Here is a 15764-nt window from a genome sequence, read left to right as displayed (position 1 = left end):
TACCTTGAGCAGGAACAAATGGTACAGGTACTTCCATATTTCTGGAAATGAGGTGACCTAGCTCCTGGGATCGGTAAGGTCCTGATGAAGGCTAGCATGACCCTGTACTACGGGCACAAAACTACAGCTGAAACATATCAACAAACAGGTAGTAAGGAGGGGTGTAAAGAGTTCACAATCTCTTCCAGTCACCACCATCCTTCATGTTTTTAATCCTGGTGTGGCAGAGCCATACCTCCAAGCTAGTTTTAACTCACACTGCACTTTCACTTCCGTTGATCCCAGTCAAATTGCTTCATTATTTTTATATGTTGTGTCTTGACTCCCCCTACCCTATTGCTCCACCCCAGACGTTGGGTTGTGCAGGGATGTACTGAAACAGCCCTATGATGAAGCATGTCACCCAACTGTGTGAGTGAGGGCAGTATTTTGACACCTGGCACATGCCACCACACACACATACAGAAATGGTATTACTCTCTTCTCCTTTTTGTGTGTTCAAGTTGCATCAAGGGGGGCCAGAGTAGAGGGATCCACACCCTTCGGCTCTTCACTTTTGTGTAAAATGTTTTTATTTCCCAGTAGTTGAAAGTACAAAAATGCACCACAGGCTGCAGTGGCAGGCCTGAGACATGTTTATGGTGCTAGTTGAGTGGGTGGAACAATGAATAAACCAGGCCCACTAGTAGCGTTTAATTTACGACCCTGGGTACATGTAGTGCACTATACTAGGGACTTACAAGTAAATTAAACATGCCATCCAGGCGTGGACCATACATACATGTGATAAAGTTCACAGAATCCTAATGCTAACAAATTTGAATTCAGAAAAACCAGGAGGGATGAAGTCATAAGTTTTGGGCGTGACCTTCAGAAACGAGCCACGTCCAATAACATTTGATGTTGAAGCCAATTGATTTATTCATAGTATAATTAGCAGTATTGGATCAAAGGATTTAAGTTATGTTGTAAGGTCCAATCAAAATATGTGGTTGTTTTTATCAACATGGTGACACTGTGACAAAGCCTGTAGGACTCACTTAGATATATATCCCATCCTTATAATTTGCTCCCTTGACCATAACATTTGGTTGTTATTATTATTATTATTGCAGTGACCTTCTGACAAAGTCAATAGGCCTGCTTTATTTAAAATGGCACCCCTCCATATTATGATGTTGAATTTGGTATAGGTTGAGGGTATTATGCTTATGGGGGAAATCACCCACTAGGGGTCAAATGCAACAGAGGCTTCACCAAAGGCATTTTAATCTACCTGATGTATACATTTGTAATTTATTGCATAGTATTTAGTGAAGTGTGTGTACACTAAAGCACTTTCCTTTTAAAAAATAAAAAGTACAGAAAGGATAATAATTTATTGAGTTTTGTTAATTTTGTACCAGTAAATTGAATTACTATCCCACACCATCTCCACTTGCACGGTTCTGCTTCATCTTCGTTACACTGAAAGAGTCAGTTGCTACAACGCAGGATAGTTTGTTCCCCGCGATAAGACAATTGTGGACTTATTACTTGTAAGGGACTGGTGTCCTTCAAAACTAATAACCCAATTTATTACATTTACTTACTATGAGTTATGTTGCTTTGACTTGGTGACAGTTTGGCCAGAGATCGCATCCACGTATGGTCCCCACACAGTTCAACAGTCTAGTTTCTTACAATGTTTTCAATTATTCCCACTTTGCAAATGTACTCACTGTATACTGCAGAAGGTGGACACGTTGGTTAAATCTTTTTCACTCATGTGTCAATGAACCAGAGAATAAGGGCGTGAATATATATGCTGATGATCCTTCAACTATGGGCAGAAGACCCTCATAAAATGGCTGCGTCCTCTCTGGATAGTCTTTGCAGTTTAAGAGTTGATAATGAACTGGATGGTGCTGATGTCCATATTAGATTAGTGCCAGTTTTCAAAAACATACTGCTGATTGAGACTACTTGATGACCCTTTTCAATGACTGCCTACCGCTTCTCATTGTTTAGCTTTAGTGTTGAATAATTTGATAAGAACGGTATCCAATTTTAATATATGTGCAGAGTGACTACACCATGCTGGTCCTGATAAATACCTCTGAACCCTAGACGGGGTCATCTGTAGGCAGAAACATGTTAACCTGGCAAAGGGGGTATTCCTTCCAAACCCCTTGTCCACGCCTGTTTTTTTTTAATTGTATTCACTGGGGGCCCCAAAATAAAGCAGACACCCAGCCCACCAGGAGATAGTTGTAACCATAACACTTTCTCTGTTGTCTCTGTCCATTTGCTTGCACCCTGCCACTAAACCTGAATCTCTGGCTCATTGAACCCAAAACACCTCTGCTCCGCTCCATTGGCGAGTTCTACCCCACAGCAGTACCTTACGGCTCTGATGTGAGTAGGGAACCCAATGATGAAGCATGTCCGCTTCGGGTTCAGGTTCTTATCCTATGTTAGCATTTTTTCAACAGACAACTTTTTTCGTTGACACACTTTGTGTGTATTTAATAACAATGGGCTTCTCATTGTGAGCTCATAAAGATCTCCTAATGCACGTGTGTTTTATTTTTTGTTTTTAATAGTTTTTTTTGTGCCACAATAATAGAGTTGGGCGTCGATATACAAACATGTAATAGAACACATCCCAGCAGTGAAAGTTGCTGCGCTGTATAGTGTGAGAGGGAGAGAGAAGGCAAATGCCATGTCTATTATGATATGGCACTGTCCTGCTTTCTCCCTAGCGCTGGCACACAATCAAGCTGCCTAGACTCACACACACACATTTATAGTGTAAATGCGTCTGCAACTTGTCTAGCAAAGGTCTTATAGTGGAACGTACGCATCGGTTACAAAATACAATGCCCAGAGAAACTTGGAAACGTTTCTCATTTTGAATGTGTACTGTGCAGTGCAGCACACAGGCAAAGTTGGAAACGATTGGCAAAAGAAAAGTATTTCTCCTTTTTACACCTACCTCAAAGAGCTGTTATTTTTGGGTGCAAAACCCTGTCTACTATGATTAGTAGCAAACGCAACAAGATGATCGACAGAGTACTGAACATTTTTTAACCTCTCACCCCCAGTCAAATGATCTGGGTTGAATCCGTTGTTCTTTTGCACACTATGCCTCCTCAGTTTGGACCCAGCCATATGCATTTCAGTCTTGACCCTGCTTCTCATGGGAACAGTCCAGCCCAAACCTCTAAACCAGGTCGTCCCTGAACTGGAAAAAGACATCCTGGAACAAGTTTGGGGGTTTCACCCCTCATCAGCCAGGCTAGCTTGAATCCAGTGGCATTGCGAGCAAGAGGCCCACATCTAGGCACACCCTTGGCCACTTGAGTGAACATAGCAAATGCAACAAGATGATGGATGGAGTTCAGAAACTTTTCAACCTCTCACCCCCAGTCAAGTGATCTGGGTTGAATCCATTGTTATTTTGCTCTCTATGCCACCCCAGTTTGGATCCCGCTATATGTAAATCAGTCTTCACCCTGATCCTCATAGGATCAGTCAGCCCAAACTGCCAGTCCGGGCCCGGATCTGCCTACTGAGGATGAATGTTTGACATTGTTTCAGCATTCCATCCATCAATTCTTGTTTTTTTTTGTCACCCTAAGTGGGAAGGGTATGCTTTGGAGATAAGGTAGCCCGGCTGATGAGGGTAAATCTATCAATTTCTCTTTTTGTTTTTGTCACTCTAAGTAGGAAGGGTATGCCCAGATCTGGGACCTTTGCTCACTACGCCACTGGAATCAAGCTAACCTGGCTGACGAGGGGGTGGTACCCTGAAACCGGTCCCAGGATGCTTGTTTCAATACAAGGAGGATCTGACCTGGCAGTTCTGCTGGACTGTTCCCAGGGGGAGCAGGGTCAGGACTGATTTGCATATGACTGAATCTATAATTCAAAAGCATGGTGTGCAAAATAACAATACATTTTGGCCCAGATCTCTGTACTGCGGGTGAATGTTTAACATTGTTCCAGCATTCTGTCCATTAATTGTTATTTTTTAAATTATTACTAGATGGCTAGTGTCTTTTGTGTCAACAAACATGGACGGTTGCAATGAAATGGCCATGCATCACCAATGGACCACCCCCTTGACACATGATAATGCAAAGGAACGATTTGTGCTGCTTTGTTCTACCTTTAGGCACCTCTGTAGCACAAAACATGTTTTGCACTGTAAAGCTAGTTCAAACAAACACTTTGAGGCAGTAACCATTATTTGATGCGAAAAGCAAGACAACATCCTGCACTGCAGTACATGAAATGGAGAGGGCAGGAATGTGCCATATTTACTAATTTCTAATTACTAATCTCTTCCTGCACTGGTGCAATATGTGCAGAGTAGCACCTATGCAGGAACCCTTGTGGCATGATGCAAGGATGTCTGCTTTGCAGGCAGAATTGTTTGTGTGCAGGAAGTGACCGCTTCCTGCACAAAAGACATCCTGAGAGGCATTTTCCTCTTTCTATGTGTGCCACACAATGCAGCATACTTAAAAGGAGGACTTAACCAGCAGAAATAAAGATATTTCTGCTTGTTTCCCCTTTCTCCGTGAGCCTTGAAATGTTGGCAGTTTCCTAGGTTTGCTAGTGTTGGTAACTCTGGGAATGTGCCAAAGCCAGGTAACACCTTCCTGGTGCAGAGTAGTGGAAGGCAGCTACTTGCACTGCCTTGTGCTACTCCAGATTTACAAATCAATGCAGGGCCTCACAAGGTGGACTTGAGTGGCTTGGTAAATCTGCCTTAAGGACTCCTCTGCCCTTGCATCACCTTGCTGGACGCAAGGGCAACACTGTCCTTTCTTAAATCTGGCCACTTGTGTCACTATTTTTCTTGCATTATAAATTAAGGATTTGTGTTGTTACTGATCATATTGTATCTAACAAATAATTCTGTCATTTAGGGATCCAAAAGCGCATTTCCAGGCTGGCTCAGTTGGGATATGCTTCATGGGATTTGGGGGATGTGCTTGTCTTAATCCTTCTAAAAGAGGATTGATCAAACACGCCGAGCCCTCAAGTATCCTGGGCGATTTAAAGAATTTGTGACAAAGGGATGGCCAAGGGAGAGGTTCCTCAGCCAAAGATTTACAGAAAAGACCTCATCGCTCCAAAGACTCAACTGACGACACCCGTATTACAATGACATATGGACAAGTAGCAGAAGCTGTTGCCCTATCTGTAATGGTGGCAGCTGCTTCAATTCACCTTTTTGTTTGGTGTACATTCAACGCAGAGCATATTTGATGGGTGTTTAAGTGTAAAAGCCTTACCTGTCAACCTGGGCATGGTGGACGTAGAAGATGGGGTCATTTGAAGCCATAGTAAGCATTTGCATGTGCCCTCCAACAGTGATGTGGACCAAATTGTGCATGAACTGCCCTTCATTAACACCAAACTGGGGATCCATAGAGCCTAAAGAAAGGCAGAAAGAACTGGTTCAACTGGAGAACATGCACATTTGTGAGACTAGAGAAAAGGTAGCAATGGGGGAATCTCAAGAACCCAAAGATACAATCCAGAGATATAGAAAAAGTCTCAGGATTAGAGGAAGGGGCTGCCACAGCATCCCTGGCCATCGCAAACCAGCTTCCATCTTCAAGAGACTGGCAGGGTGAGTTAGAAACACTATTCTCCTACACCTGGGTGCAATGCAGGCACCCTCTAGATAGACCAGTGGTTTCAAAGCTCAGATTATTCCAACACAAACATTGACAGCCAGAGTCATGCCTGCCCTAAATTTGAGACATCAGCAGCTGGGAGGAATGGCATTTTGAATAACATTGACCTTCTGTAACTGACACCGCTGTTATCGCCTCAACTGCAGCCACTTAGATAAGGGGTTTTTGATGTTCATGCATGGGGGGTTCAGGCCCTTTACCACCTATTTACCTATAAAGGAAACCGTGAACTTCATCAGTTTACATTTTCACCTCTGCACTGACCGCTATGTTCACTCATCTTTTGTCTGGTTCCATTCTAACCACATAAGGCTGTCAGCCCATGATCCAGCACTCTCCTTCTACTTGCAGCTAGATCTGCAGGTCATTGTACCTACTGCTTGTCAGAATTGGGATGCTATCCAGAATCCGACATGTCTGTTGAAAGAGAGGTCCCAATGAACATCAAGGTATCACTCTGTAAGAAGAAACACGCTTTAGAAGGGGGTTGTTACATGCCATACCTCTATACCACATCAAAAGGAGGTGGGGGAAAGGGAAAGGAATCCTTATTTTATAAGCCTCACCCACTCTAGGAGTGGCATGCTTCATCATTGGGTTCACCCTGACCCCTAAAAGAGATATGTCACTATTAGAGGGAGGGTTACTTGTATAAAATGATACCTTTCCATTTTCTCCACAAGTGGTGTATGTTAAATAAGGATCTACATGACTACAGGTTTTAATTTGCTTTATTCACCAAATCAGACCCGGCATCAGCAATGTGACTATCTTCTCCAACCTCCTTTCCCGCAATCTCAACCAACCTACGTCCCACACATTCTAATGCCCACATTAGGATGCCTGCCTAATGAACATTCTATCCCTGATAACATTACCATGGCAGCAAGCCATGAAGACAACCCATCTTCCCCGTTAAATTTGAAAAAAAAGAATATCTCTCCCATACATTAAAAGGAGAAAATATGTTACAACAATATGAAAAGAAAGTCAATGGAAAATTCCTAGAGTAGAGGAATTATCTATACTACATTAGACACATGTAAAGAAATCATCAAGGTGTCTTGGTTTCACAAAATGTCTTAATAATAAAAAATAATAGCACTGGTAAAGCGCATGGTTCCTGTTGGGCTTGGCCTTGTTGGCTAAAAGTTCAATTAAACTTTTTGCTTTTCCGCTAGACTGTTTTCCTGACAGAGAGTTGTGAAGTTAGATGCTGTAGGTACTTGCCACTGCTAATCAGCGTGCAAGTACATGTTTGCCTTATTAGCAAGATCCCTAAGTGATGTGCACTGTGTGTGCCAGGGCTATTACTAAAGATATGCACAGAGAAGGAACATAGGTTTTCAATGTAGGGCGCATTATGCTAAATTAGCATGTTGTCCTGACAAGTGCTACCACTTGTCAGGCCTGACTTTTCCTTTTGTATAGACATGAGGCACCCCTGTAGGAAGTCCTGGGTAACCACTAGTCAGGGTGCAGTGTAGGTAAAAGACAGGACTGGTGCCAGTGTGGGTGCTAGGCCCTGACTGTGGAAAACACTCCATTTCATTTTCCCTGGTGAAAGGCTATCGTGCCCATAGGACAGAATGGGGGAGGCTGCGTGTAGTATTGTTAACCTAGTTTCCCAAGATTTGTAAATGGAACAGTGAAGTTAGGTAGGTCTGAACTCGCAGCGTCATAACGCATCTTTTTGGGCTGATGGTTTTGTCGCTGTGTGCCCAGAAACCGCTGTTTGAGAAAATGGCTGAGTTTGTGCTTTAGACCTTTTTGTGTGTCTCAGCAGAATGTGAATTGCTTGCCTGGATCTGGGACAGCTGAGAAAGGCTGAGGGAGGTCGTGCCCCAGGGGAGGGGTAGAGATGGCACCAGGCTGCCCTGCACCTGGAGCGGAAGGAGAGGCTTTGCGAGGTGAAGAAGCCTGGGTCAGAGCCATAAAACAATAGACCCATCTCCCACTGAGTGATTAAATATCCAGGTTCCCAGTCAGTGGGGGGGAGATATGCCAGACTGATTTAGGGAGGGGTCGGGGACTCAGAGCACAAGGAAACTTCAAACACAATGAGGGATATAACTGAAGGAACTGTAACCCCAAGACTTTGGTTATGTTGATGATGTTGTCGAGAACAGTCTCAGTATTGTTCAGAGAAGTGCTGGGAGTGCTTTGAAGATGCTGTGGACTGGTGAAGTCTCTGGTGGCTTTGACCTGTCCGCAATCGGGAAGAAAACCTCTGCCTTAGGAAGTGTTGCTGAATAGGCTGCAGGAGACACTTGATACTTGCTTCGTGATCTGGGGCTTGTGGGCAGTTTGTAGCTCTTGATCAAGGAAAGACTGAAGGGGCACTGCAGTGGGTCGTGTCCCCCTTCTTCCTGAGCAGGACTTTGCTGTGTGCTGAGTCCTGTACCCTGATGACCTGAGATAAGCTCGCCCCCCGTTCGGAAACACAGGAACATAAACGTTTCGAGGAAGTCTCTAGTGGCATGGTGGTTGAACCATGTCGTGGCAGCCTGAGACCTCCAAAGGGGTGTCTAAGGTGATCGTGGGCACCCGGAGCGAATCAAGACTCAGATGTGGAGAAGTGTGGCTCAGGGGTTAGAGGCGGCAGACCCGGAAGCTGAGATCGGTCCTGGACCAGTGTTCAATTCCCTGCCTCGGTGGGTCTTGGGCTCAAAAATTCCACAGACTTGATAATTCTTGCTCTGGTGCCTACTCGACTCACGGGTTCACACTCTGCAACTCTGGGCAATAGCTTGCTTAATCTCCACAACGGCTCCTCGCGGCGGGATGCCTGGCTTTCACCTTGTGGATACCCAGCCGGGGTTATCTCACAGGGGAATACCAGGACGGGTTCCCTAAGCAAGCGCTTAGATACCGACCTCGGTTGGTGATTTGCGCTATATAAATACATGTACATTTACAATTACATTTACAGATGTGCAGGGTGCCTGTCTTGGTGCGGCTACAGGAGTTGGAGCACTTGTGGATTGTGGGCATCGTGGAAGAGAGCCGAGATTTGTCCCGCGCAGTGGGTGCGTGTCGCAGTGCAGTCCAGGCACTGACTGAGTGAAGAGTGCTGGGACATCATGGGCACTGAGAAGTAGTGAGTCTCTGACATGCGGGTCGGCATGTAGTGGTGCATCCAGGGTGTTAGTGGAGAGGGCTTGGTACCTCATGTGCACAAGACGAGAGGTGAGACTCAGACGCACATTGTGCATGTCATGGTGTGACCAGGGCGTTAGTGAAGAGCTCCTGGATCATGGTGTGCACCAAGAAACGCGGTGGGTCTCCAGCATGCGGATGGGGTGCAGTTGCAGCCCTAGAGGAGAGTGCCTGAAGATCGTGTGTACCCGGAGACGAAGTGAGACTCGGATGCGTAGGGTGCGTATCAAGATGCCAGCTGAGGCGTAGTGAGGTGTGCCTGGTCATTAGAGGCTGGAGGAGGAGTGAGTCTCAGAATTGCCGGAGGTGTGTGTCAAAGGTGCCACCGGAGGTGCTTGTGGGGAATACCAGGGAGCGGTGAGCACCGGGGAGCGAATAAGTCCTAACAGCGCAGTGGGCTGCCGGCTCTGAGAGACACTCTCACTGCTGGCAGCTGTACGCGCCTGTTACTTACGCACAGATCTAGGCCAGTGCTGGTCGCGGACGGGGCAGCACAGGGGCCTGGGCACGGAGTGGAACTTGGGTGTCATCATTGATCCATGTTGGAGGCAACCGGTCGCAGAACTTCTAGAAACAGATGTATAACACTTTGCATATTTGCTGGTAACAAACTATCAAACTATTGGACATCTGACACTAGTGGTGCTTAACGAACTCGGGGGTTAGTGTGTTACGCACTAAGTTATGCTTCTCTTGCAGGATACAGGATCCTAGCATAGTGCACTGCATTGGTTGTTTACTGCACTGTACTGAAATGCACTGTGACGCATTAGCTTATTCCTTCCATGCACAGGGCGTGCTGGTGGCGATATGCATTGCATTGTCTTCCTATCGCACTGTATGTAATTGTAGCATGACGCATGGCTGGATTTCTTCCTTGAACAGGGCATGCTGGTAGTGAACCGAGTTGCATTATCTTGTGTTGAGTCAGTACATGATTATGATGCTTCACATTGATTGTTTCTCTGTGGAACTGTACAGGAACCCATCGTTACGTAGTGCAGTCTTTCTTGTATTTTACAATGCGTGTGATTTTAGTGATACAAAGTACCTAACCTGTTGAGAACGGTTAATTGTTTGCGCAACTGTAGGATAGAAGCAGTGGTTGTGGATTAGAACCACCCAACCCACCGGAAACAATATTACCCATTGTATATGTGTGGAAGTTGTATTGTGTGGTCATTTTGCATATCTTTCTATATAAAGTCGTGTGGAGTCCATTTGTGGTGACATCATTGGGATTGCTGTAGGCGTGGTTGCACATACTGAACACTCGTGCCTGATAAGCCTGGCTGCTCGTGTCAAGCTACTAAGGGGGCGAGCAGGGCTGTCTCGGACGGTGTCCTTTTTTGGCCTTAAGTGGGAGCGGGGGGGTCCAGGTTGCGCACTTGACAAGAACGGTGCGCGAGGGAATGCCGGCTTCTCACAATTACACCAGCTGGTGTGTCCCCGTGCTAAGGCAAAACTCTACAGGGAAAGAGGACAGAGTAAAGGACCTATACCTGGAAAAGCCTTGTTTTCAATTTTTTCCGGAATAGAGCCTCCAAAGTTTCCGTGCGGGGAAAAAGAAAAAGAGCATTCCAATTTTTGGCTGCCAAAAAGCTGAATGAACACGCCCCCATTCTAGCTTTTTGTACTTTAGGGACTTTGACCAGATGGATCCCAGTTGATCTGAGATGGCATGTAGGATTAAACAGAGTCAGTAAGCCATTCAGACCTCAGACATTTGCCCTGTAAGCTATGGTGACTAATGCATAAAGCTTTAGAGAGGACGCTTTTAGCAACTGGCAGTGAGTGCAGTTCATCAAGAGCCTTCCCCATAGAAGCTCTCCTTGGCCACCTTCAGAATTAGGTGGCCTGCTGTGTTCTGGATACATTGTAGCTAGGCTGCCCGGTTTTAGGTTTTAACTGATAAAACGCCACTGAAAGAGAAATAGCCCTCTCCAGTGAAAACATATAAACACTGAAAAAACACCTGCACAACCTATAACTGAATGCCTTTCAAAGAAAGGAAAAAGAGAGTGAGATTCATTGTTTTTCTTCCTGAACTGGCTAATACTATGTAACTTTGTTATAGCAGTAAGAAAGTCTGAGCAACCATTATTCTGCTTGAGTTTTGCTGTTTAGGGATGCCACTAAAATATTGTTTCTTCTTCCTTTTCTTTTTTTCAGTTTTATGGGCTTTGGTCTAAAAATGCAGGGTTTGGAAGTATGTTTTAGGTCTTGTTTAATTATTTCATAAACTAGAGAGAATCGGGAAATATCAAAACCATGTTTGATATTTTAGCTGAGTGATGATGCCAAAGACAAGAAATGTGAAGATCTTTGGTCACATATTGATAGTGATGTGAAAAAAGTACACTCTTCTGTATTCTTAGATTTTTACAGGAAAATATAACTGTTGTAGTGGACATAATAAAAAAGGTTTAAAGTCCAAAATCACCCTTGTCTGCCAAGTGTTCAGCATAATTGGTGTAGATGTGACACATCTTCTTGAGAGTAGGCTGGGCGACACCTGTAGTGACCTTGGCACTGCAACATACTCCATGTTAGAGTGCTTGCCACTTGGTAAGCAAAGCAATGGGGAAGAGCAATTCAGAAACTTTTATTTTACAATGTATGAGAAATGACTAACAATGATGCAGAAAAATGTACCCTTACCACCAATGGCATAATTGCCCAGATCAGCTCAAATGTTGCGGAACCTGCCCTGAGAATCACAATCTTCAAGTGAACGAGTATTGGCATGGAAAGCTATGTCAGTGGCCAGCGTTAGCAAATTGTGTATTGGCAGTGTCCATCTCAAGTGCCAATGTTGAGAGGGCCTTTTCACAGAAGTTTACATGTGAAGGAAAAAGCGAGCGCACATAACCAAAGACTCACTGAAGATGTATTTTCTGGTGTACTACAATAAGTTTAATTTGCAAAAATCTATTTGGTCCTCATATACACTATACTTACACTGTCTGTATACCATGCACTATCAGTGCAGAAAACAAGCAATAATAAGAGCAAAACATTCCATAAAAAAACGGAAAAACACTCTTTCCGTAGTTTTTAATGGCAGACAAATGTGTAACTACTGATAACCACTATTTTTTATGTAATGTGCCTCTCAGCATTGCTAAGTAAGGGCGAGTGAAAACACTGAAAGAAAACCACCAGAATATACAACAAATAGAAACTGAAAACAAGAAAGCCAAATTGTAGCCTATGAAGGCATTTTTTTGTTACTCTTAAGTAAAGACCATTTTCCATAGTCCAGTTGAGATGTTACCAAGGCATGGACCAGGCTTTTCGTAGCTGAGGTAGGAGGAAAGTCCAGAGTTTTTTGTAACATTTTCAAAATTCTGAAGCACTCCCCTGCCACCTTACGGGTTTGTGCCGCAAACGACAGATTGGAGTCCAACCCGATTCCTTGGTTTTTAACCTGTTTACTTGGAGTAGGAGTAGGGCCCAAATTCTTTGGTCACCATGCCAATGACCAGATGGAGGGGGATTTCTCCACCACCAAAATCTCTGTTTTACTGCCATTCATTCTAAGGCAGTTGTTTGTCATCCAGGAGACCAAGTCCATCAGGCACGAGGAGAACTTCATGGCTGCTCCGTCAGAGGTGTGTGATAGTGACACCACCAATTCGTCTGCATGTGACACAATGGTGATGCCTGTCATTCCATGATATCTGCCAGGAGTGCGACATACAGATTAAAAAGAGTAGGCCTGAAATGGAGCCCTGAGGGACCCCTTGAGGCAGAGCTATACTTTTGGAAATAAGTGGATGTTGTGCCACCTGGAAGCTCCTATCCTGCAGAAATGAGGTCATCCATTTAAGTGTGATATTATCCAGCCCTCAAAATATGAGACGTTGTAAAAGCAGTTGGTGGGATACCGTTTCAAAGGCAGCGCTTAGGTCCAGTAGGACTAAGGCTACGGCCTGCCCTTCATCCATGTGTCTTCATATTGTCACAGTTACATGGAGCAACGCTGACTCCGTAGAGTACGTAGCTCTAAAGCTGGATTGTGAGGGGTGGAGTACATTTTGCTGGTTAATATGTGTGACTATTTGTATATTCACCGCCTTTTCTGCTAATTTGGAGAAATAGGGCAGAAGGGAAATCGGGCACAGGTTCTCCAGCTGACTTGAGTCAGCTCCAGGCTTTTTCTGTAGGGGAAGGACAACAGCCTGCTTCCAAGATTTTGGGACCACACCATCCGAGAAGGAGAGCTCAAGAAGCTGCCGTATATATGGCAATTTAATCTCCAGGCCCTCTCTCATGATCTTAGGTGTAGTTGGATCAGTGGGAGAGCCAGAGTTATTACTTGAAGCTATGTCTTTGAGATCTACAAGTACGGGTGGGTCATATTTAGAGAGGCCGTTGGCCATGTCCACCATGGTCCTCTCAAATTGGCAGAGCATTCCATTGCGAGCCACATCCAGAAAGGTTACCTTCTCAGCAAAGTAATCTGCAATTCGATTACACGACTCAGATGAGCTTGTCACAGGAGTCTCAGTTCCCGGAAGTGAGGATAGATTTTCAGCACGGCTAGGTCTTCCCGACCTAGAAATCCTAAACTCTGTGCTTGGAAATTCCTCTCCTCCAGGATCCCCAGAAGACCCTGCACTGGAATCTTGACAACTCTTAGGTATTGTAGGGAAACTTTTGAGATTTGTATCAGCACGTACCATTTCTGTTTCTATATTCTCAATCCAATCATACCTCGTAGCCATTAATTCACATTCTTCCCTTTTTCTGTACTCATAATTGCTAATAGCCTTCTTACATTTCCATAATCTTTTTGCATGCCATACCTTGCCATTACTTAGCAATGCTGAGAGGCACAACATTTTTTCCACCCTCAAAGATTCTAAAATTTTGCTCCCCCCTTTGCTATCTAATCTGCCTTTTCTAACCTTCACAAAATCTTCAACATACAGATTAACTTTTTTCACTTCATGTAAGGAATCATACCTTTGTTTGTATTTCACCTGGCCCACTACAAGTGACCAATCCACTTTATTAGCCTTGTGTAGCCAACCCATATTGTCTTTGGTGCAGGGATTTCTCCCTCTCATTAATTTCAAAGGGCTATGTGCAGTGGAGTCACAGCAAGTCATTCTATACACTCCGACTGTTTTGAACTACTCATCTTTCCAGGTTATGTTGTTTCTGTCGGCCAATTTCGATAATGTCTTTGACTACTCTATTTAAATGCTACACATAGTCATTTCTTTTGTTATGATAAAGAGCAGTAGATTTGAGCTCTATCCCTGTTGTCAAAATGAAACTTTTGAATAAATCAGAAATACATTTCTACCACTGTCACTCACCAACACGTTGGGTTAACTCTCTAACACTCCTGCCAGAAGCAGCACTACTCTTCCGCATTGTCTTTCTCAACTATCTTGACTTCCATCAATTATAAAAATGGTCTACGACCACTAGAATGAGTTTCCCAAAACCAGGCTGATCCAGAACTATTCTCTCCAATGGCATGCCGCAAACCTCAGCTGGATGTGAGGATAAATTATGAGTAACCCTGGTATTCTCCACATTCGTACACTTCACACACACCTTTACTATTCTCCTAATCTCTTTATTAGCACATGGCCACCAATATGATTGTTTTACTCTTGCCTTGGTTTTTACAATCCTAGATGGCCTTCAGGGCACCAATTAATGACTTTCCCCTGCAACATGCTGGGTGGAATTATCCTTCCACCTCTCAAAAGAAATCCTTCTTCTACAGACAACTCAGACAACTCATTACTTCCCTTCCAATATGTGTTTAACTCTTTAGCCTTAAATTTCTTGTCTGGCCACCCTTCCTGGCACAAAGGACATGACTTTGGTGAGTACAACATCCCGTTCTTGAAACACTGACCATGTTTTGGCTACAATGCTTTTGTGATCCTCCAGTGATACTAATGCCACTTAACAGTCCTCCCATTAATTGATGGTGTTTTTACTTACAGGCATTTCTATTTAACCCATTGCGTGCTGCCGTCGGCCGTTGGACGTCGCGAGCGCTACCTCGCTAGTGCTGCGCACGTCCAACAGCCGATGCAGCCCCGCCCGCTCTTTAGAACGCCCTCAACACGGCGGATAAACCGGCCCGGTTAAGGCGTTAAACAAATCAGCAATCTTGTTTCGTGACCCAGGAACATAACTATCTTTGTATACATAGTCCAAGAGCTGCATAGACAATCTACCAAACCTAGGTGAAACATAATTAAGACTCTGTGACTTTAGAACCTTAGCCAAAGGTTTATGTTCGTTTTTCACCATCACCTTAGTTCCCCAAATGAATTGCCTAAAATGCTTGAGACCCACCTACACATCCTAAGGTTTCCTTTTGAAATACAGAGTATTTCTCCTCTGCTGAAGTCAAAGCTCATGAGGCAAATGCCACTACTCGTTCCATGCCATTTTCTTGTATCTGGGACAATACCGCCCCCAGACCCTTGCAGCTGGCATCCATGGTAATAATACTACTGCTGTTAGGATCGAAGCCTTGCACTGCTAGAGCCTTACAAATGTGCTTTTTGATGCTGTCAAATGCTTCTTGGCACTCTGCCTCCCATACAAATGAATGTACATCCTTTTATTAGCAGTTATCTCTTCTTCTATACCTTTTCGAAACACTGTGCACAAATTTGGAATAAAATTCTGCTAGACCTAAAAAAGAACAGACTTCATACTTGCTTCTGGGGAACAAGGGCTTGTAATATGTGCATAATTAGTTAAGTCATAAATTTGATACCTTTGTAACTGATCTTTCTATGCCCATCTCTGCCTGGACCATGCCCATCATCATGGTCCTTGGTTCTCAGAACTTCCACCGTTACGACGCCAGCACCCTCACTGCCCTCAACACTGGACGCCACGCTGCCTGCCACCTTGCATTGC

At 44.3% G+C, this 15764-nt stretch overlaps 1 protein-coding gene across 1 annotated transcript in view; it reads right to left on the bottom strand.

Annotated features, from left to right (window-relative positions):
- Window positions 1-15764, bottom strand: part of LOC147693239 (tyrosinase-like) — a 195223-nt gene that overhangs the window by 62439 nt on the left and 117020 nt on the right. Inside the window, exon 3 of the mRNA XM_086933202.1 lies at window positions 5289-5430. Coding sequence (XP_086789328.1) covers window positions 5289-5430 — 142 coding nt within the window. The remainder of the gene's footprint in view (window positions 1-5288; window positions 5431-15764) is intronic.

The sequence above is a fragment of the Lissotriton vulgaris genome, chromosome 8 (genome assembly GCF_964263255.1).
Source record: "Lissotriton vulgaris chromosome 8, aLisVul1.2, whole genome shotgun sequence".
Classification (NCBI taxonomy): domain Eukaryota; kingdom Metazoa; phylum Chordata; class Amphibia; order Caudata; family Salamandridae; genus Lissotriton; species Lissotriton vulgaris.
Note: the sequence above shows the minus strand (reverse complement) of the source record. Positions and strands in the feature narration are given on the sequence as shown.